The sequence below is a fragment of the Chelonia mydas genome, chromosome 16 (assembly GCF_015237465.2).
Source record: "Chelonia mydas isolate rCheMyd1 chromosome 16, rCheMyd1.pri.v2, whole genome shotgun sequence".
In the NCBI taxonomy this organism is placed as follows: Eukaryota; Metazoa; Chordata; order Testudines; family Cheloniidae; genus Chelonia; species Chelonia mydas.
The window spans coordinates 15959431-15983986 of NC_057857.1; the positions used below are offsets into that span (position 1 = coordinate 15959431).

Genomic DNA, 24556 nt, shown 5'->3' on the forward strand with positions numbered 1-24556 from the left:
AAGCTATTCCATAGTTTTTTCTGTCCTGGACTCATACCACTATAGCATGAGGATTCAAAGGGGAAATAACAGTTAGATTTAGGGAAGGAGCATTAGCTTGAACTAATAAAGTTGTGCCTTTCATCATAGATGATGTAATTTAGATATCTGGGGCCTGATTCATCATTATGCTACTCCAGTTTTATGCAGCTGTAACCCCATTGATTTCAAGGGAGTTACACTGGCATAAATCTGGATTAATGTAATGGTGAATCAGGTACTTGGTCTATGAATTTCCTTTTGTAAAGTTATGGTATATATTTGTCTGGGGTTTTTGAATACATGGTAACTTGGAAAAAAATCTTATTGAAATGTTACAAAGCATACCCTGATTTTTTGGATGACTCCAGTCTCCTTAGTAAATACATATTTAGCTAAATATATATTAAGGTATTTTAAAAAACTTTATTTGTAAAATATGTAGCAATAATTTAATAGATTCACAGATTCCAAGGGAAGAAGCAACCATTTTGATCATCTAGTCTAACCTCATATAACAGGCCATAGAACTTCTCCAAAATAATTCCATTTGAACACCTTTTAGAAAAACATCCGATTTTGATTTAAAAATTGCCAATCATGGAGAATTCACAAGGACCCTTGATAAATTGTTCCAGTGGTTAATTACCCTCACTGTTAAAAATGTACGCCTTCTTTCCAGTCTGAATTTGCCTAGCTTCAACTTCCAGTCATTGGACTGTGTTATATCTTTATCCGCTAGATTGAAAAGCGCTTTATTAAATATTTTTCCCCATATAGGAATTTACAGACTGTGATTTGTTTATTCCTTTGATGCCTTCTCTTTAGATTTGAATGGAATTACTTAAGGAGTAAGATACAACATAATGCAAATAATGGTACCACTGTTTGGCCTTTTGTGAACTGCAAATATGTAACCATAGTGTATTAATGCCGTTTTTTGCATTTGGTTTCCTTTTTGTTTTTGTTTTTTAATTTCCACCTTGTCATTTAAATGGTTGCATGTAAACTTTTAAGTTCAGATTTAATCGTGGTAATGGGTTGAGCAATGGGACAGCGCACACTTCAGCTGTTGCTTGGCTGGACAGCATTTTCTGCTACTGGACAGTACCACACCACTTATGTGGTCATAGCTATGTACTTGCAACAAAAATAGATAGAAGAGTTACACCACTTGTGCCACAAAATCTACCATCTTAAAGCACAAGGTAGTGGCCCAAGTATGTGGTGGCCCATGGTTTGGTCTCACCTGTGATGATGGGACCAGGACATGTTACAATCGTATTCTAGCCCCGGATGTTTAAATGTGGTTAGTTTTGTAAAATAAACAAGGCCTCTATTTTTCCTCTTAAAACAAAAGCCTAGAATTTGCAGAACATTGCAAAATGCAGTACAAATCATGGAAACACTACAGATTCATGGGCTACATGACATTTTTGGCACCTGCAATTATCTGTTAAGGCTGTTTTAGGAGAGGATTTTTCAGTATTTCAATAAGACATTATCTCAACATTAGCTGCTGTCTTGCTTTATTCAATGAACAAGCCAGGCAGTGATGTCAAAAAGGGACAAGGTTTTATTAAATGGCAAACCTCACAACATCCCTGTCATGGCAGAAAGTGCCATCTGCAGGTGGGTAAACTGAGGCACAGTTCAGCTGATACACCACAGACTGCGTGAACCTAATGTAGACTGTGGTCTGTACCGTGCTTTTAGAAAAGTGCACCATATACTGCATAGTCTGTATTATGGCATAATTCAAAAAGAGGCTTTATACCCAACAGACTGTTATGGCTCTAACAAACTTAATAATGGACTGATTATTGACTCAATAAACCATAACAGCTTCTGCAGATCTAAAGGAAATACACAAGAGGGGGTTGGGCTTTCCTTTAGTCCATATTCAAACCACTCAGTTTGCCCAGTATTAATCTACTTCAGAAGTTCCAGTTTAGGACACCCTCCTTACATTTATGCAAAGCCCACAGGAAAGAATTTCTTGCACCCATGGGCATATTCGAGCCTATTCATTTGCCCATTTCTGCAACCTAATAATTAACTTATTAATGATTACCGAGAAAAGTATATGTTCAAATACAGCATTTCTTAGCATGGAGGGGGAAAAAAAGATATGATGAGAAACAGAGGAGATTGAAATGAAATGATAAACGTTAGGGCTCTTTCTCCCCACCTACAAGGGGAGTTAAAACTCTAAACCAATATATTGATTTTTATGTATTTTCTGTTTATCTGTTTTGTCCACTGTAACTGCCAGTTGCCCCAGGCAATCAACAAAGCTATGCTTGTTCAGCCTTTGATCATCTCACTGCTATACGATTAGCATATGCATACTCTCATCCTCCCCTTCATCCTGCTAGTAAAGCTCCAAACTCCCTCCACGGATGTTCAAGAAAGCAATCCGCTCCTGAGCCCCTGTTGATTTGCTCCCATTCCCTCCTCTGCTCTGGACTTGGAATGCTAACTACTGTGTGTGAGTCCTGTAAGTGCTTATCCACTGGCCCTCCAAGGAGCAATTCTTACTTGTTTGATGCAGTCCACATTTGACAGACGCTCCTGGATCAGATTGGCCCACAGTGCATTGGGAATTTTCTAAAGAAAGAACAAAACAAAAAATAAAACAAAAAAAGAAAGGCTGAATATTCACAATGGAGTTCAAAAGGAATTTTATCACTCAGGCACTCTGGCTAATGGTGGACTGAAATGCCTTCTTAAAATAAATCAATCAATCAAACTGAGACCCCCAAATCATTAGCACAACATATATGTTGAGTTAAAAAGAACACAGAAATTCATTTTAAAAATAAACGAAATGACTTTTTACTTGCTAAGGTCTGAGTTCATGGTTCTGCTTTTCACCTACCAGGCTTAAACATGTCATGAACATGTAAACAGCCCCGAGATCCACACTCCTACTATTGTGTTAGGCCACAATCCTGCAAGTGAAAAAAAATCTTATGCTCATAAGAAGTCCCACTGACTTCAGAAGAATTCTGGTCTACGTGCTGTTTTACAGGACAAGGTCTGTGGCATTAGTGATGTTATCAGCTGTAACATGGGACATGAAGAACCCTGAAGTCAGCACTGGCAATCAGAGAGAACCTGATTTTCAAATACTGTATTTTATAATCTTATATCTTTGTATTTTTTACATATATACACTGCTAATTTCCTGCGTTCTTAAAACAGTCCTTCATATTTTTTCCCAAAAGCATTTCTCCTTTTAAATTAGGGGAAACAATTTACAAATATATCAGAGGAAAACAAATACAAATACTGTAGGTTCATTAATAAGAGAAGTGGGAGACAGGAAATTCACAATGATTCTAAAAAGCTACTGAATTTTTTTTAATAACAAGGAAAAAAGATGAAAAGTGTACAGACAGTAAGAAAAAAATGAAGAATGCATTAACAAAAACGATCTATACTAATTCAACGGGTCTGGATGGTCTGCAACACAGGTTACTAAATGAATTATTTGCTAACAAATGTACTGAGCTACTGACATTGTTATGAAGCCAAGGAAAACTGGAGAAACACCTGAATACTGGGGGAGAGGAGGAGAGACACAAATAGGACACTAACTTTTCAAAAAAAGAGGAAAGGACAATCCTGGTAATTACTCACTGAAAGAACCTAACTTAAATCACTGTTCAAATAACCAAACAACTCTCCAAGAGGAAAATAATCCATAAACACCTACAGGATGATGGAACTACAAGCAATAACTAGCATGGGTTTACAAAAATCAAATCATGCCACACAAACATGGTCGCTTTCTTCAATTAAATGTTAAAACTTAGAGGGAAAACATAATGCAGGATCCTTGACTCAAAGAAATTGGATATAGAAAAAAAAATCTATTAAGCCACCTAGTGCATCCTCTGGTAAGCCAAGACTGTTCCCTACCATATTTTGTTTAGAGCTTAACTCAGTGTAATTTTTAATGTTCTGAGCAATATGGCTTCCACAACTTCCCTTAGGAAAATATTCAACTGTCTTGTAGCTCTTGCTGTCAGGAAAGTTTTCTTGATAATCAATTTGAATTTCCCTTTATTTTATCACAATACTCCTAATTAATAACTCTTTGTATCTCCCTAAATAATTTGTGGTGTGTACGCCACATATAGGCAGACAATTATCATGTCCCACCCCACAAAGCTGTAGTTGTTAGTCAGACAAATTAAACATTAACAAAAGCTTTTCATCTTTCTTCATAATTAAACCCCTTCAGCCCCCATTCCTTTCGGTTACTCTTTTCTGTATTCTATCCAACTTGTCAATATCTTTACTTTCTGGCAATATTTCATAAGCAAATATCTTCCATGTCCGATAGCAGAAGAGATTATATTATTCTAGATGCTTAGTGATTTTTTCCCCTAATATTTGTTCCATTGTTTTACTAGGTTCACTTGGCAGCTATTGTCAGAAACACCCTTCTTTCTTCTTCTGAAGGCTGTATCACAGCTGTATTTCTCCATTATTTTAGTACCTCCCATTTTTCCATGGCTTTTCAAAAATAATGATTAATGGTTTGGTAAATTCATTAGCTAATTACTCTAACACCATAAAGGAGTATCATTCTATCAATGTTAAGATAACTATTAATTATTAAATTACTAGGGCAGTTGGCTCTTTTTCTTTTTACTTAAAAGTCTTAGCTGACTGAGTATCCTCATAAAGGCAATGTACATTGGATACTTCTTTTTCTTTGGAACTTAACATATTAAGCCTTATTTAGGTCATCCAGACTGGTGGATCTTAAAATCCCTTTCTACCACTTCTTATTCACTAGGGGCCTGATCCTAAAATGAGCTTTGCATAGGCGGACCCCCAAGGGCCCACATAGAGTTCATTGCAGGATAAGTACCTTAATTTTGCAGTTTTCCAAAATGTACCTTGCAGAAGTCTAAAACCCTCTACTGCTCAGCAAAACCATTAATTACTCTGCTAAATTGAAGCAGCTCATGGTCCATGGTACCAAGCTCCCCTATTAATTTTCACAATCTCATTGAGTTCCCCATTATTGATAAGAACTAGATCCAGGATTACTTCTCTAGTTGGATATTCTACTTTCTGACTCAAAGTTATCCTCCACCTAACTCAGAAAACTCTTTGATTATGTGCATTTGACGTTTGTTGTTCCAAATAAACATTTACATCACTTGTGGGTTTCCCCATTCCTTGCTTTCACCACACAATCTGTTGGGTGTAAACCTGAAGAAGGTTTCGTTTGGGGTTTTTTTTGTTTTGTTTTTTGGTCTTCTGGTTTAGGATGATGTAGTGGGTATAACTAGATGAAAGTGAACAACAGAAAATTTGGCTGAACATCAGGAAAGATTCCCTAACAATGATCTCTGTTAGACCATGGAAAATTTCCAAAGGAAATGGTGAAAGCTCCATCATGCAAGTCATTTAAAATTAGATGGACAAAGCATTTAAGAATATACCACAGAGAACAATGCTGCCCCAGCTGGGGAATAGCCAAGATGACCCAATTAGGTCTTTGTTATCTCTAATGTCTCCAATTCTCAATCATTTTCCTAATATCAGCCATTCACGAAACAGCATTCAAGCAGGTAAAAGAGAAAAAGTGAAAGAAATTGCTCTGTTTCTTGAAAGTCAGCCAGTCCCATAGGGTGGTGCGTCAAAGCCTCCTGCAGCCTTTCATTGTTGGAGCCTGGGTCTGTGGCTTTGAGTCTGTCACCTTCCAAAGGTGCGTCATGCTGCTATCAGAAACAGCTAGTGTCTTACTGACTTCTTTGATGTGTCATGTCAAGAAAGGCTAGCAACTGCCAGGGGGTCCACTCTGCTGAGCCCTGCCAAATCAATTTAAACCAAAATTATTCTAACTTCTTTCACTGCAGTGGTAATCTTAGTCCTCTCTTTTGACCAGAATTTGCCGGAGAAAAATAATCAAGGGCATATGTATCGGTGCAGCACTTTATCAGCACTCAAGCCAGATCTTTTTGAAGACTATGGCTCAATTCCAGTTTAGTTTCCTGGTCAGTGAAGTTTTCACTAAGCAGTAGTCTACAAAATCACCACTCTGTTTAATATTTTAATAGGGCATATTCAATCACTTTAGACCAGATCACTACACTAAAAATGGCCAAACCTGATAGACAGCATCTGACAGAACACAGCTTTATAGAGCAATTCCTTGCCCCATCAGAGCAAAATTACAGTAGGAGCTAACACACTGGTGTTATTACAAAAAAAGCCCCAAGTCTGTTGTGTTGTTAAACATCCTCCCTCTGATCTGTGATCTCAGACATTGGTGCACATGCATGGTTGGTAAGTGGGAAACTCTATTCCTACCTGCTACGGCACTGTGAGCCTGATCCAAAGTCCACTGAAGTCAAAGGACAAACCCACTGTTTGGAATGTTAGACTTCCCTAAAACTATGGCATGCATCCGATGAAGTGAGCTGTAGGTCACGAAAGCTTATGCTCAAATAAATTTGTTAGTCTCTACGGTGCCACAAGTTCTCCTTCTCTTTTTGCGGATACAGACTAACACGGCTGCTACTCTGAAACCTAAAAATATGGTGTGGTTTTTGCCTTTAAAGACAAATTATTTTTTATGTATACATGGATTTGATCAGTTCTTTTCATGATTCTACCTTATTAATGATACACTGCACTCATTCATGATGAATTTCAAGTGTTATGTGTTAATCCAATGACATCATAATGCATACTCTGTGCACAGCCTTCCCCCAAAAGCATTTGAGTAAAACCCCTACAAATGCTTTTTGATTATAGTGAGGGGACAGGGATGTTCCCCATATGTTCCAAATGGAATTTCTTCACTTTCTTATTGCAAAAATGTCTGTATCTAGAAACTTCAAACTTGGCTTGTTTTATAGTTCTCCCTGAGGAAAGAAAAGCATTCGAGATTGAAGAAAACTGTTTTAGTGTTTTAGAAGTCATAAAATTCAATTCAGCTTGTTCTCTCTCTCACACAGACGCATACAGATCTTTTTACATACTGTGACGGGGTGTGCATATTACACATGGGACAAGAGAGGGTTAATCCCATGCTATAAGCAGCAGGAGTCCCACCACTCAAACCATTCTGGGCATGCTCCAACTGCAGCGCTAGCATAAAAGGTAGCAGCCCAGCTCATTCTAGGGTGAATGCCGTGGATGGGAAGGACTTTTGGCAGAAGCCCCAGGTGAAGAGCCATCACAGCCCTTGCCTGCGGGACCTGGAGATCCTGAGAGTCAACCTGGAGGTTTATGGCCAACGGAGCCTCAGGGAATCGTCCATGCTGAGGAGCCCGGAGACCCCGACGCCCCAGGGACTGCAGCTTCTGGAAGCATGGTAGGAAGTGACCGAGGGAGGGTGCACAAGTGGTATCTCCCACCTGAGTGATTTCAGCATGTTTTGATGGGATTCCCTGCTGACCCAGTAGAGGTCCGCCACTGTTAGGGCCCTGGGTCAGGGCCCAGTGGAGTCGGGTGGGCCAGGGCCCCCCTACCCGGGTACTGGCTGATAGGTCGCGTTGCCCTGAATACAAGGGATGCTGTAATTGACTCTAGCCACTGAACGCTGTCCTGAACGCGCTGTCCTGAACGCAAAGGCCGCTGTAATTGATTCTGGCCATTGGGCTGCACTGCCCTGACCCCAAGGGCAGCCATATTGTCTCTGACCTCTGGGCCGTGCCACTTTCAGCCTAAAGACTGTCCGGTAGACTGTAACTGTGGTGGTATCACAACCCCACCATGCCCCAAAGGAGGATGGGGTGTGCATACCACGCGACTCATACATACAGACATTTTCTATTTGTTCTTTTGTAGTGCTTTGTCCTAGAACAGATCTGATCACTGGGCATGCAAAGATAAGGATGCCTCTGTTTTTCTTCTCTTCTTTATTTCTTCTTTAAACACACAGGGAGACTATGCAGGTGCTGACTCGCAACAGCAGAGCACTTTTAAGTAATTACATAGTATGCAAATATCTGCACTACAATTTGCTACAGTCCAAAGAACAAACTTTCCTCACAAGCCCCTAACACCGATAGTTGTTTCAATTTCTTGTTTTAGCCAGTTGACAAAATAAGTAAATCTTTAAATACTTAATCATTAAACTTCACTAGAGGAATAACCTGAAGGTGGTTTCTACTGTATTAACATTGCCATAACTAGAGATGAGGAAATAATTTGCAATGATTTATCTAAAAATGGACCCTCTACTTCCGTTCATGGAATATTTGTTAGCAGATCATGATTCCCTCAAATTTATCCAGTATTCAAAAATATCTGACTTCTTCTTTGAATATTTGTAAATGTATATTGATGACAGCTGGCTGTCACTATTTGAGCTCATTAGTCAGTGCTAGACCATGGGTTAGTGAATGCTTGCATGTGCAAATTTAAAAATTCAGTTTCTGAGAATAATCATACATTTAAAATCCCCATTCCATGAACGCCTGCACCAATAAAACTCAAATGCTCAAATTTTCACAGGAAGCAAATGGGGCCAAAGTGAACTAATCAAAAAGTTTGAATAAATATTTGTGGAAATTGTTTTGCAGTACATGCCCAGCTCTAGTAACAATACATAGGTATACTGAGTTAATGAATGCCTGAGCTTTTTGGCCTTTGGGTTAATTCAGCCCTGGTTACCTCATACGCACGAAGTAAAATGATCATCTAAATAAATTAAACTGCAATGGATGATCTTCAGGGTGGACTTTACAAAACATAAGCTCATTTCATTTATTAAACTGCTTTGGAGAAGTTTGCAGTTCTTTAGTGCCCAGTTGTACATTGAGTTATATGTATATTGCGTTCTGTATTCTAGTCTCTGCATACTCACCCTTTTCCTCTTAGTGCTAATGGGTGCAAAGTGTGCATATGGGATCAAATTCACCACTGGAATTATGGCCACTTATGCCAAAAGTGGGTTTAGACCATGGACAGAAGGAGTGAGCAAGGAGGAAAAAAAAATCTTTGAGGGGGAAATCCTGGGCACAATTAAATCAGTGGCCAAGCTCCCACTGACTTCCATAGAGCCAGAATTTCATCCTTAATCATAACAGTCATACATAAAAGACAAAATCATGCAAGGGAATTGGAAAAATTATTTATGAAAGTCATCCCTCTAGTAGCTAACATCCTACAAACAAAGGTGTAAACAGCACAACACAAAAACACCACTGATTTCAGCTCTCAGATGCTCTTTGCCACCTGATTAGCCCTGATATCTTTGGCTTTAATCTTCCACACCATCAGTGTTTTTAAATCAAGTAAGCCCAAAAGGACACCCTTGAAAGTGCTTCTCTTCAGTCTGAGATATGTTAATAATTAGAGTAATTAAACCAAAGGGAATTTTTGTTTTAAATTTCCCCCGCTCTGAATTGAGTTTCATGAATCTAGTAAAATAATCTTTAAAAAAACCCTTCACTCAAATTATTAAAGTTCACTTTCTCAATAAAAGCCATTTTTACACCAACCTATTCCATCCCAGTCAAAAGCAGACATTTTGGAGGTAGTCTCAGTGATTTTGATGGACTTTTTCCTCACAAATCTTCAGACCAGGAGTGCTACTCGAGGCATCTCCAAACCTTACTCTTTGATTCAATGTAATAAATACAGGGGTTTATTTTTATTTTTTTGTGGCGGGGAGGGTAAAGAGGGTGCTGACCCGATTTATTCAGGACATCCTTCCCCCATTTCATTTTCTTCTATCTTCACTAGCTGCGGGAAGCGGCGCTGATCAAGGGATGTGCTGGCCGCCCTTCCCGCAGCCCCCATTGGCCTGGAGTGGCGAACCGCGGCCAGTGGGAGCCGCAATCGGCCGAACCTGCGGATGTGGCAGGTAAACAAACCAGCCTGGCCCGCCACGGGCTTCCCCTGAACAAGCGGCGGACCGGCTTTGAGAACCACTGCTGTACGTCTTACTTCACTGACCTACAAGGCAAGTAACTCTCATGTCAATACCATACCTCAAGTCAACTGGCAAAAATGCTCACTGAACAACTTATCTCAAAAAATCTTCCATGAGATGTTAGGGACGGGGAAAGAATGGCTCCAGAGTATTGGGCCATAGATGTGGGGTGGAAGGATTAATAAATTCAGAGAGAGTAGTGAAACAAATGCTCTTCTGACGGTTGGTTGGAGCATTTAAATTTGGCCAGCCTAGGAACTGGGTATGTCTACACTGCTATGTAAACCCCAGATTAGTAGAACTTGAGTTAGTTAACCTACCAGATCCTGGGTTTGTTAACCAAGGGCTTCAGCATCTACATTCAACTGTAACCCCAGTTTAGGAACTGTTGAACCCTGGGTCCCAATGTGGGACCCCAGCATCTACACGGCATTATGTGGACCTGAGTCCAACCACCCATATCCCAGACTTCCTAATGCCCTCCCAAAATGTGGCCACTCTAGCCCTTTGTTCAGGTGCAGTGTGGGAAAACTTGAGTGTCCACCAAACTTGACTGTACAGAGGACAAAGAAAGTCGGCACTTGGGATTGTGGAATACTTTTGGTGGACTCTGAGAGTGTGAGTCCAGTGTAGCTGCATCTTCACTACAAAGCAATAGGGCTGGAAACCTAGGTCCCGTCTCAGAGGTTCCACCCTCATCGAGTCCTGGGACCCTGGGTCTGAGCCCTGGGTGAGCATGATTTGTGTTTAGATGGAAGGGGTGTTAGTCTTGAGCCTGAGTTCAAACCCTGGGCTTACACTGCAGTACACACATACTCTAAAAGTACTCCTAACCCTGCTGCTGCCTCCTCAGCCTGAGTGCCTCTTGGGTTTGCACTCACCAAATGACTAGATTGGCACACTACTCTGAATTAGTGCACCAAGTACATTATTTGTGTCATGCTACAGAAAAATCAACCCTACATAGCTAAGTAGCTCTGTCACATCAAAGAAGTGTTTGGTCTCCATGAACATATCTTCTGGAAGTATTTTGTACTGAAACAGACCCCAGAGAATAGTGCTTACTTAATGGAGATCATCAAACATGCTAAAACAGAACAGGGTCTCTCTTGTGAAACGGTATAACTCTTTAAACAGTACTGTGCATACGCAGAAATGTATATCTAGTATCTAATAAGAATCTAATGTTAAGGTTTTCAATCATTGCCAATCCCTGTCTCTCCCATCCCTGTCTGTGTCATAGCATATTTTTATCTCTGTTCATATTATCATATGCAGCAAAAAGGTTATTTTGTCTCTATGGAAACCCCTGCACCTACGAATTCATACACCCATGTTCAAACCACCATTGATGCAAAACTATATACTTTAATCTGATCAAGTTGTTCACCATTTGAAATCATGGCAGTGTCATATAATTTGTCTTCCGTAGCGCACTGAGCTGGTACCATTACCTCTCCCTACATACCTGTCCTCTCTCTTGAAATGCCGTTACTTCTTTTGTCAGCTCTAATGTTTCTTCCAATAAAGTCTCCTGAGTGATACAAGGGGTATTCAATTGTTTACAAAGCCATGTTGCCTGGGGAAAGAAGGAGCGGGGGGAGATGGGTGCAAAGAAAATAAAATATGTTTTCAGAAGCCCCACAGAAAGCAAAACAAGTCAGTATTTTCCTAGCCTCCAATTTAGACAAATAATCCGTAATTCTAAGCTTAATAAGTACTCACATTGCAGAACAGATGCTTTGTTAATATGTAATTAAGGTTGTGAATACTTATCAGTAACTTAAGGGGAAATAAAAGAATGCTGAAGTTTTCAAAACCATATATATTGAACAGCCAAGAAAAACTGAATTTAAGGTAAAACTTAAAAAAGCAGACAAATATGAATATGCATTGTTAAGAAACACAAAAACAACCTTAACTCTGTATCCATGCCCCTAACCCTCCATCCAAATTAATGACACAACCTTATGCCTGTATGACATCTTTCCTGGCTTAGAAAGTAATTGAATAGGTTTCTAATACCTTAGATAGACATTGAATAATGAGCCAAATACTCCCATTACACTGTGACCATACTCAGCATAATCTGTGCAATACCCACCAACTCCATGGTCACAGACGGTCCTCCATTCACAACATGGCAACACCAAATACTTACCTTTTACAAGTCATAAGCACAAAGGTTCCAGTCCAAGGCCCACTGAAATCAAAGAGTATTTCCACTGACTTCAGCACAATTTGGACAAGGCCTGAATGACTCACTTAACCTCTTCCTCACTTTCCCAATATAGTTTCCTAAATATACTTGCAACTCAGCTATGTAAACCATGGTATATCAGTCCAGGGGGGAATTTTGTAAAGGTGTCTGGAGTTACAGATTTCTTAAACTCTGTGGATGAACCACCAAATTATAAGACTGAACCTGAGAAGTACTGAGCATCTTCAACTCTCACTGACTATATAGGAGTTAAGATGTCTCCCAGACACCAGAGGTCAGGGTCCAACCACGAAGCTATATATCAGGTTGAATAGGGCAGCTGGCTGTAATATACAACAATACCTGTCGATCAAGTACCCATCTTTCAAGTAGGGTGCACTGGATGGCGGGGATATCAGGACAGAATATAGATAATGTATGGTACTTTAATTCTCTAATTACATAGTATTGTCTAAAATTTTTATTTAACTTAATTTCCTAGCTTTTCAATGTTTTCTTTGAAATTCCACAGTTTTTTTAAAGTTTGTTTCCTCCCCTTTTTGAATTTTTAATGTGTATTTTCAAGTTTAACACCATTTTCACAAAGTTTTTTTGACTGGGAATTTCATAAAGTCTTATAATCTTGTCAAGGGAAGATACCAATACCCTGCCATATAACGGAAATATATATTTATATTACATGGAAAATAAACACCAGCGCAATTCCATCATTTTCAATGGAGTTGTACCAGCGTAAATGAGAGTAGTATTGGCCCTGCTACTGAACCAGTTAACAATTTTCTCAATGATGCACAAACCAGATCAGAATCCAGCTCCCTATCTCACAACTGCACTGTTTCTGCACTGCCAAAAGGAGAAAAAAAAAAACAAAAAACAAAAAACAGTAGAAACTTATTTTTGTCCCTGAAATTTGCAAATGTGATTTTAAATACACACAGAGAATGGAAGCTGTTGAGAAAGGTGCTAGCTGTACAAAGATCATTTGTAGCTGGTGATGTCAAGGAACTATGACGTGATTGGAATAACAGAGACTTGGTGGGATAACTCACATGACTGGAGTACAGTCATGGATGGTTATAAACTGTTCAGGAAGGACAGGCAGGGCAGAAAAGGTGGGGGAGTAGCACTGTATGTAAGGGAGCAGTATGACTGCTCAGAGCTCCGGTACGAAACTGTGGAAAAACCTGAGTGTCTCTGGATTAAGTTTAGAAGTGTGTGCAACAAGAGTGATGTCGTGGTGGGAGTCTGCTATAGACCACCGGACCAGGGGGATGAGGTGGATGAGGCTTTCTTCCGGCAACTCACGGAAGCTACTAGATCGCATGCCCTGATTCTCATGGGTGACTTTAATTTTCCTGATATCTGCTGGGAGAGCAATACAGCGGTGCATAGACAATCCAGGAAGTTTTTGGAAAGCGTAGGGGACAATTTCCTGGCGCAAGTGCTAGGGGAGCCAACTAGGGGGGGGCGCTTTTCTTGACCTGCTGCTCACAAACCGGGTAGAATTAGTGGGGGAAGCAAAAGTGGATGGGAATCTGGGAGGCAGTGACCATGAGTTGGTTGAGTTCAGGATCCTGACGCAGGGAAGAAAGGTAAGCAGCAGGATACGGACCCTGGACTTCAGGAAAGCAGACTTCGACTCCCTCAGGGAGCAGATGGCCAGGATCCCCTGGGGGACTAACATGAAGGGGAAGGGAGTCCAGGAGAGCTGGCTGTATTTCAAGGAATCCCTGTTGAGGTTACAGGGACAAACCATCCCGATGAGTCGAAAGAATAGTAAATACGGCAGGCGACCAGCTTGGCTTAATGGTGAAATCCTAGCGGATCTTAAACATAAAAAAGAAGCTTACAAGAAGTGGAAGGTTGGACGTATGACCAGGGAAGAGTATAAAAATATTGCTCGGGCATGTAGGAAAGATATCAGGAGGGCCAAATCGCACCTGGAGCTGCAGCTAGCAAGAGATGTCAAGAGTAACAAGAAGGGTTTCTTCAGGTATGTTGGCAACAAGAAGAAAGCCAAGGAAAGTGTGGGCCCCTTACTGAATGAGGGAGGCAACCTAGTGACAGAGGATGTGGAAAAAGCTAATGTACTCAATGCTTTTTTTGCCTCTGTTTTCACTAACAAGGTCAGCTCCCAGACTGCTGCGCTGGGCATCACAAAATGGGGAAGAGATGGCCAGCCCTCTGTGGAGATAGAGGTGGTTAGGGACTATTTAGAAAAGCTGGACGTGCACAAGTCCATGGGGCCGGACAAGTTGCATCCGAGAGTGCTGAAGGAATTGCAGAGCCCTTGGCCATTATCTTTGAAAACTCGTGGCGAACGGGGGAAGTCCCGGATGACTGGAAAAAGGCTAATGTAGTGCCAATCTTTAAAAAAGGGAAGAAGGAGGATCCTGGGAACTACAGGCCAGTCAGCCTCACCTCAGTCCCTGGAAAAATCATGGAGCAGGTCCTCAAAGAATCAATCCTGAAGCACTTACATGAGAGGAAAGTGATCAGGAACAGTCAGCATGGATTCACCAAGGGAAGGTCATGCCTGACTAATCTAATCGCCTTTTATGATGAGATTACTGGTTCTGTGGATGAAGGGAAAGCAGTGGATGTATTGTTTCTTGACTTTAGCAAAACTTTTGACACGGTCTCCCACAGTATTCTTGTCAGCAAGTTAAGGAAGTATGGGCTGGATGAATGCACTATAAGGTGGGTAGAAAGCTGGCTAGATTGTCGGGCTCAACAGGTAGTGATCAATGGCTCCATGTCTAGTTGGCAGCCGGTGTCAAGTGGAGTGCCCCAGGGGTCGGTCCTGGGGCCGGTTTTGTTCAATATCTTCATAAATGATCTGGAGGATGGTGTGGATTGCACTCTCAGCAAATTTGCGGATGATACTAAACTGGGAGGAGTGGTAGATACGCTGGAGGGGAGGGATAGGATACAGAAGGACCTAGACAAATTGGAGGATTGGGCCAAAAGAAATCTGATGAGGTTCAATAAGGATAAGTGCAGGGTCCTGCACTTAGGATGGAAGAATCCAATGCACCGCTACAGACTAGGGACCGAATGGCTAGGCAGCAGTTCTGCGGAAAAGGACCTAGGGGTGACAGTGGACGAGAAGCTGGATATGAGTCAGCAGTGTGCCCTTGTTGCCAAGAAGGCCAATGGCATTTTGGGATGTATAAGTAGGGGCATAGCGAGCAGATCGAGGGACGTGATCGTTCCCCTCTATTCGACACTGGTGAGGCCTCATCTGGAGTACTGTGTCCAGTTTTGGGGCCCACACTACAAGAAGGATGTGGATAAATTGGAGAGAGTCCAGCGAAGGGCAACAAAAATGATTAGGGGTCTAGAGCACATGACTTATGAGGAGAGGCTGAGGGAGCTGGGATTGTTTAGTCTGCAGAAGAGAAGAATGAGGGGGGATTTGATAGCTGCTTTCAACTACCTGAAAGGGGGTTCCAAAGAGGATGGCTCTAGACTGTTCTCAATGGTAGCAGATGACAGAACGAGGAGTAATGGTCTCAAGTTGCAATGGGGGAGGTTTAGATTGGATATTAGGAAAAACTTTTTCACTAAGAGGGTGGTGAAACACTGGAATGCGTTACCTAGGGAGGTGGTAGAATCTCCTTCCTTAGAGGTTTTTAAGGTCAGGCTTGACAAAGCCCTGGCTGGGATGATTTAACTGGGAATTGGTCCTGCTTCGAGCAGGGGGTTGGACTAGATGACCTTCTGGGGTCCCTTCCAACCCTGATATTCTATGATTCTATGATTCTATGATTTCTTTGACAAGTCTTAACTGCATCTGAAAAAAGTTTCTAAAAAAGAAAAATATAAATGGGTATTAATTCTTAAAGGATAAAAAGCCATAATTATTTTTTTTGGAAAATACACTGTTATACTTAGTCCTGTAAACTGTAAAACTTTTAAGTCAAAAGCAGGTGTGACAATTAACACATTTTAAATTCTGTGTGGCTCAACTCCCTCCCTCCCCTCCCACCCACCACACACACACACACACACACACACACACACACCCCTAACAGTACACTAAGAACCACACTTTCAAAAGTGGCCTCTAAGTTTGAGTGCCCAACTTTAGACGCTCAGGGTAGAATTTTCAGAAGTGCCCAGGTGATTAAGAAACACTAACTTTAATAGTATTTGTGCTCCTAAGTCACATAGGCACTATGAAAATCGTACCCCTCAAGCCTGATTTTCAGAAGTGTCGAGCACCCAGAACTCCAACTTAATTGGGAGCTGTGTATGACCAGCACCTCTGAAAATCAAGCCCAAAACATCTAAAGTTGTACAACCAAAACTTAGAAAACACTTCCGAAAATTTGAACCTAAATGTCTCAAATCCATAAATGTAATAGGCTTGCTAGGTTGTTTTGTGTAGACACCCCTCGTTTCTCACATTTTTTCAGTTCCCCTGTTCTGAGGTGCCTGTGCTTCTGTCTAATCTAATCTAGCACAGGCCAAAACTATGGCACACAAAAGCCCACAAAACAGGAATAAAAGTTATTTTTATTCTATTGTCACAAGACTTTTGACTTCTAAATATAGTTATTCTAGCATAACTGAAGAACAAGTTCTTATTTGCAAATATATGGCAGTGCAGTTTTATAACACTTAAGGTAATATACTTACAATAGTGGTTTTTCCAGAGGCGGGTGGACCAAGTATACAAATTCTTGGAACTATAGAATAAATATACATGAATGTCAAGATACAGAAAGGCAAGACACCTTTATTGTTTCTCCATATTACATAATATACAACATATGTAATTATATTGTAATACACTTACCTCACTGGGAGTCCTGCTTGAGTAAGGACTGCAGGATTGGGGGACCAAACTAGTCATGACTATGTCTTAATTTAATTTCCATAGTTAACACGTTTAAGACTCTGATTTGGCCAGGCACTTAGCACATATCTAGCTTTAAGCACAGGTAGCTTATTTGTAACTCACATAAACAGGGCATAAATACTGAATACTTATTTTTCTAACTTTGCTTTTTATTCCCAACATAGAATATCAGAGTTGGAAGGGACCTCAGGAGATCATCTAGTCCAACCCCCTACTCAAAGCAGGACCAATCCCCAGTTTTTTTTGCCCCAGATCCCTAAATGGCCCCCTCAAGGATTGAACTCACAACCCTGGGTTTAGCAGGCCAATGGTTAAATGGTTTTGATCTGATGCATCTTACAGTAAAGTATTTTAATTTTGTATATGCAGTATGATGGCAAATTTCAAAGTGTATAGTTTCTTATTTTACTACTTTGTACTAATAATGCGTTTCCTTTTCATTTTTAGAAAATGAAACACGAGTAATATAATTTCAACTCACACCTTTCTCTAGACAGGTTATGTCATGGATCAGGAAGGTTTATACATTGCAAAATGGGCACTTTTCCTTGCTATTGAGGATAGCTACCTCATGGGTAGAAATAGAAAAAAAATGTATACAGAACATTTCTCAGATTACCTGTGGGACACTAAAACTTTTCATAGTCACGGGATAAAATGGGCTACTCCACATTTCTCCTCTATCCATTTAAATGCCCTCCATTTCTCTAGTCAGCATTAAGTTCCATTTTTTTCTCCCTTTGTGTTTATCTGCTGCATGTCAATCTCCCTTCCATACGGAGGGGTGCAAGAGGGAAGGAAGGAAAAAGAGTTACTTGCCATGGCAGCAACCTCTTTTCCCTTAGCACATAAATTTCTGTCTCATCTCTTTTAGTATTTATTAGTTCCAGTTTTATTATTCTTATAGTGCCATAGCTGTACAAGGCAACCTAAAGAATAAAAAAACTGAATAAGGCCCCTGTCCCAAGAAATTTAGTATCATATAGACAACACAATGATTATTCTCATTCTACGGTGATGTAGGGAAGGATCAGCAGTGTGAAAAAACAAGGAGAAAGGGAAATATTGCTTGAGAAAGATTTGAGGCTTTTTTGCATGCATGCATTTTGGACTGTGATCCCTTGAATTGTCATGCTACATTAACACCTTGGGTTTTTCCTCTCCACTTTCCATTGTGGGGAGAGAAGGAATCAGGCTTGAAAACAGTGACTGATAGGTATTTATTGGCAGTAGTATGGGTCAAAGAAGATGAGTTGGGGTATCTATCCAGCCAAAAACCTCCCCAGGTCATGACAACCAAAAGGAATATATACTCTCTGATCTCGGCAGACAGGAAAGAATGGGAAATGTATTTTTATGAGGACCTTCCAAACACGTAGGAGCAGTTGGGCAGGTGCAATTTTTAAACATTCATAGAACCCAAATTACAGCTTAATCTTTACAAAGTTATTTGACTGGGAAGGTTTAAGGAAAACTCCCCCTGTATTGGTTCTTGCAAGCGCAACAGCACTAGTACACAATGTTGAAAAATACTTTAAAAGGATACATCAGCTGTTTTTATCACCTAATTTCTTTCAAATGTAATGTGATTAAATCCTAGTTTCTTAAAATCTAACACCTTGAAACTCCAGCCCGGTACTGAGGAATTATTTATAAACAGCGTCATAAAAGAGTGCTCGGGTGCCAACACTAATCAACTTCTTCAAACCACTTCAAAGAAAATCAAAAAACCTTTCCATCCACAGATCCTTTTGAGGTTTAACTAGGAGCATGATTTAAAATTCACAAGAAAACCCTTAGGTATTGAAGCTTTAATACACAACTTTCTTGGACAAACGTTTGATGAAAAACGAAATGTACCATTATATACACCATATCATGCTTTAATATTGCCCAGGGCTACTGTAAATGCTCACTTTGTACTAAATCTGGTTTTCTCTCTGCTTAGTGGCTGGCAGCAGATGAGGCAGTGTAATGCACTGATTTACTCATTTGCACACTTGTAAGAATCTTCTAAGGCATTTTCCCCTAAACATATGACACAAGGGCACAACCAGAGCCTCACTCACTGTATGTAATGTTTAACCCCTCAAATCAGCACACAGTTAATATTAAATGCTTGAGGTCCACACAGGCAGCTAAATGAACACCGAGAAATCTGCCCAACACCTTTTTCTTTGGTAATAAACCACATCTCAACGTTGAGTCTTGAGATGTTACAGAATTTACTTTTCCAAGCAGTCTTAACATTTAGCATTCAGGTACAGTTTTAGATGGAATTGAATTATTCCTGGCACAATGCAAAAGGATGGGCTGGACTCGGTAGGGGTCCCTTCAAGTCCAAATGATTCGGTGATTAATATTAATGCAAAAAAATATCGTAACATGTAAGGCAACTCCTCTGTCGAACCGGAGAAGCATACAGTACAAGACTAACATTTTTCCAGAATTTTGTAACATTTCATCGTGGGCATGGTTATATAGGAAGTACTCACCAAAAAAAATGTTACTTGGATTCTGGAAACCTTTTATTAGCACAAACCCGGATAAAGTGTACAAAACAGACATCTTTGCATTAAAAAATAGCTTAGTCATCACACTGCTCTCACTTTTTAGAACAATCGCATGAAAGAACAATAACACATGGCCTTGAGTACAAGTGCCCAGTCACGTAAGATTTGACCTAAAAGCTTCATCAGGATTGTTGTAAGTTATAATCATTGGGTTTGTTTGTATTTTTTTAAGAGTGCTTTAGATACTGTTGTTAATTAAATAGATTTTCTAACTTCACACCTGGGGTAGCTGCAATACCTTCTTCCCACATCTCTGTTTGAAAATTTCTCTGGGGCTAAACCTGTTTAGCAAAGCAAGGTCATGAAAATTCATCACTTTACTGATGGCTCTGATAAGGGTTTTTTCTTCTAAAGAGTCAGCACCTTCCACCATGATCAAAAAGTAAATATAATCTCTACTACAGATTTCTCTTACATTGTTTTCTATAAAATTTACTTTTAAAACAACATTTAGGCTTTAATTTTAATTGGAGTTCCTTCCACATCTTAATAGATTCTTTCAAACCACAAACAGATAGCAGTTTTTCATTTGACAAACAATTGCTGTGGTTCATTCTTTAGTCTCTTGTTTTACTGAAGTCATGAATGGCAACCTGCTTGATTCTGTTCAAATAATACTGTGGGGTTAAAGAACAAGCCTTAGCTCCGTGTGATGGAGATTTATCAGCATTCTATAAAATCCCATGAAACTCCTCATCTGTGGACTTTCAACGGGGCTGTAAAACAGATCAGATTTCTCATGCTGCCCACATCAGAACAGGCTGGACACAATTTGCAGGATCTGATTTTTGCTATTTAGCCGCATTTCAATTGACAGCCATCTGATCACGAAGGGGAAAGAGCTCTTAGCATCTCTTGTGATAATGATTTCATTGATGCTGTAGCAGAACTTTCATAATGGTTTACTATGGTTTTAAAGAAACATCAAAGCAACGTGATACCAGCTATTCCTGACAGCTCATGCAGAACAAAAATTATAGTTCAGTTGTGCATCTCCAAATATAATCTGCCTAAGGGTGAACAGTTTGTAAATCAAATAATTTGATTGAGTGTACATGCTTTTATTGTGCAGAATACATACTTCCTATTCAATTTATCAGGTTTTGTTATACACATGGGTAGGCATGCTTGCTGTTCCTTCATCTGAGATGCCACTGAGCTGTGGAACTCATTAACAGTAGCAAGTAACTAAGTACTCAAAAAAACAGAGAAACTGCCAGCCCAGGTAGAATGGGAAACCAATTTTACACCTGACAAAAGGGGTAATTAGCGAGTTTAAAGACAACAGAAAATATCAGATGGGGCACAGAAAGCATTAATAATTGATACACTAGAACTCTTTATTATTCCCTTAGAGGATTTCATTTTTATAACAGTTAAAGTGCATTTTTATTTGATTATCCACTAGAAAAGAAATTAAAAACATCTTACCAATAACTATTCCAAATCGCTTAAAAAAATTTGAGACACAGGCTGAAAACTTTTATCCACCATTTACCAACTGAAGTAGAGCTTCACAACAATGGTTTATAAATCACAAGTTGAACTACATATGGTCTCTCATTTTCACTTACCATGATCATTGTCTTGCTTTAAGTGGCTTATCATATACTGGATGGGCTCATCAGGTTTATGGATTAACAACCCTTCAAGCATGTTCTGAAAATAAATAGGACAGACTCAGCAGGAAATTTAACACAGCCGTAGTAATAATAATAATAAATAAATAACAGTAATAACGATGATGATGATGATACTTTGCATTTCTATAGCAATCTTTCATCTGAGGACCTCAGAGATTGATATTCATTCATCTTCATAAGTTCCTGTGAGGTAGGGAAATATGAAGCCTATTTTAGAGAGGGACAGACTAAGTACATAGCGGTTCAAAGACGATTTGCGAAGGAAAATAAATGGATGTGTGGACCTTTTATTGTTTATGGTGCAGCAGGAAGGCCTGAAAGATTTGGGGGCAGTTATTTATTTTATTTATAAACTCCCCCCCCCTACTTGATTTACCTTAAAAGTATCAAGAATTTCACATACGGTCTTCCCTGTTCTTGCTGGAAGGCTTCTTGGAGAACATAGAAATGTGGATTGTCAGCTCTCTCAGACCTTCATTGAAAGGGCAGGATGGTGAATCTTAAAGACATCCTTTATCCCAAACGTTTCTCAGCCAAATCAAGTCAGTGTTAACACAAACAAATTAAAAAATAAGGAATTGTGACTAGTGTAAATAAAAATAACTTTCCCTCTTGATCAGTTTCCATGTCCTTTTTCGGTCATAATCCTATTAGTTCTCCGGTAGCCTACAGGCTTCGAGGGTAGACAAGACCTGAATTTCTGTTGTAAAAAACGCTGCCTTAAAAAAAATATTGTTTTCAAGTCTTCTTCATACTTCATAAAGAACCAAAAAAAAAAAAGAGCACAAACTTCTTTCCACCATGCCCACGACCTTGCAGGTCACGTTTCCATTTCTCAGGTTCATATAGGATCTGATCCAATTCCCACTGAAATCAATGGATATCTTTGCACCGACTTTGGAATAAGATCCAGGAATCCTAACTTTCAGACACTCTTACTGTAACTACCCAGCACTCCATCACAGCAGATAAGTCCATAACTGGACCTACATGTGAAAAATGTCTCTAATATTACTCCTTAGCTTTTTCAGTGCTGGAATTTTACCATAATAAGGTGGTGCATATTATTTCTGGTAGCAGGCAACAACGCTCTGGAGAAGCGGCAAAGAGTCCTGTGGCACCTTATAGACTAACAGACGTATTGGAGCATAAGCTTTCGTGGGTGAATACCCACTTTGTCGGACGCAACGCTCTGGAGGTTAGCCTTTAGGAATATAGGACCTAACTCAATAAAACCTCCTTCCATTTTCTGTGATGCCTAAGGACTGGTCTACCCTACAAAGTTAGTTTGACATAAGTTGCCTTGCGTCAACTATTTATTCATGTGTCTACACTCAAATGTGTCTCCCGCTGATGTAAGCACCCCATTCTTGAGAAGCAGTAACACCACCTCCCCAAATGGCATTGATTCATGGTTGATGTACCATGGTCAACACAATGCAAAGTAGACATTGAGTGACATATGTCAACCTTACCACTCCCCCAGCAGGTGTTGCACAATGCCTGACAGTGATCACTCTGATCACAATTGTGAACTCCACTGCCCAGGTCATGGAGATCAGAAGCCAATCCCTACCCCCTGATCTCTGCGTATTTTTTAAATGCCATTTCCTGACTGCCAGCTTGGTGAACACACCTAACAGCTCTCCCTTGTTATGTGCAACTTTCCAACCGATCCTGCTGGCTGTACGTTATAGACATGCTCCTTGCCTCCAGTATCCAGGAGGTACTGGATCTCCTGGGCCTCTGGAGAGAAGAGGCTATGCAATCACAGCTAGAAACCACTCGTAGAAACATGGACATCTACAGAAAGATTGCACAGGGGACGAAAGCGAAAGGGTATGACAAGGATCAGCAGCAGTGACATGAAGAGGTGAAGGAACTGCAGCAGGCATCTCATAAGGCCGGGGAGGCCAACACTCAACCTGGTGCTGAGCTTCAGACCTGCTGCTAGTTTTACAGGGAGCTGCATGCCATACCTGGCGGAGACCCCACCAGCACCCTGCAGAGCACCCTGGGTTCCTCAGTGGAGCCCGAGACCAAGGCTGTGAACAAGGGGGGCGGGGGTCCTATGGTGGGGGGAGTCCAGCTATGAGTGAGCCAAGATCTATTCAAGACTCTACCACAGTCTAACCAGTCCTGCCAGCCAAGCCCAATCCAGGGGAAGAGACCAGGATAAGCACATGCATGTATTCTCCCATAAAAAGTTTAAATGTGAAGATGGTACCCAGCACGAACCCAAGTTAGCAGGACACAGGCATCTGCTTTTCACTGTTTCACTCGTACAAAAAGACACAGAGGTACAACAAACAGAGGTAGAGTTATCTGCTTTTCATTCCCTTGTATTATTGGGTGGGGTGGGGTGGGGTGGAATGCTGATTAGTTTATGTATACAGGGATGTCCCTTATACCCTTCTGAGGGATATCAATGAAACTTCCATGGAAGTACAAATCCTTTCCCAAAGGATATGAGGAAAGGCTGCTGTATTTCTCCCTCCTCAGTAGGACACTTTCCTACACCACTCTGCAACGACTTCAGCAGGCACCACTGTGGTAAACAAGCTAGCAGGATAAGGGCCTGGGCAGCTTCAGGACACCAACAGTTGCTGTGCTCTCTGTGCCTTTGTTAGCCTCAGAAGTGAGATAACAGCTAAAATCACACTGCCTGTGGAATATAGCACCAGTATGCAGTGCCATTGCCCTGTACTCGTACCCATGGAAATAGGGGCCGGATTTTTTTTGGTTTACTTAACCAGACAACTCACTCTTCACCCTACTCTCTCCTCACCCTCAGCAAGCCAGAGTCACTATGGCTCCAGCTAGACAGTGGTGTTGTACAGAGGTGCACCAAAGCTGAGGTGTCTTGATTGAAGCATATCTGATTTAAAACTTTTATGGGAATAGGGAAAAGGAGTTCTGAAACTTATCTTTTGCTTTCCTTTGTGACTGTAAACACGATACATCTGTCTGTTTTATCCGTAGCTGCTGCCATTGCAGCCTTGAAGGGTGCCCCATTCACACCCACAGAATGCCTGACCCTGATGAGAAGAAAGCAGCAGACTTGGGAGGACATGTTCAGTGAGATCCTGCAGGCCACTGCTGTCTTGGACCACAAGCGGAGGGTTTGGTGGGTGAATACAGAAGTCAGCCTGGAGAAGGAAAGAGCAGACAGGAGAAAGGCCTAGGAGATCCAGCAGGAAAAGGAGAGGGAGATGCCCCAGGATATAAAAGGGCATCTCAGGCAGCATATGCAAATGCTGCAGACTCCTGTTGTCCTACAGGTCCAACAGTCAAGTGCTCGCCTCCCCCTGCAATCAA

At 40.7% G+C, this 24556-nt stretch overlaps 1 protein-coding gene across 10 annotated transcripts in view; it reads right to left on the reverse strand.

Moving 5' to 3' along the window:
* The window catches only part of AK8 (adenylate kinase 8), a 115302-nt gene that overhangs the window by 83979 nt on the left and 6767 nt on the right, over positions 1 to 24556 (reverse strand). For 9 of the 10 annotated variants that reach the window (XR_005222466.2, XR_006286172.1, XM_043530499.1 and 6 more), the window contains exons 2-5: positions 21170 to 21254; positions 16800 to 16849; positions 11403 to 11513; positions 2560 to 2628 (exon numbers count right to left, since the gene is read on the reverse strand). Coding sequence is in view for 8 of the 10 variants with exons in the window: in XM_043530499.1 (XP_043386434.1) it covers positions 2560 to 2628; positions 11403 to 11513; positions 16800 to 16849; positions 21170 to 21254 (315 nt within the window). In the remaining 2 variants the exon portion in view is untranslated. Of the gene's footprint in view, positions 1 to 2559; positions 2629 to 11402; positions 11514 to 16799; positions 16850 to 21169; positions 21255 to 21614; positions 21638 to 24556 lie in introns of those variants that run through there. The other variant, XM_043530500.1, reaches the window with a different exon arrangement.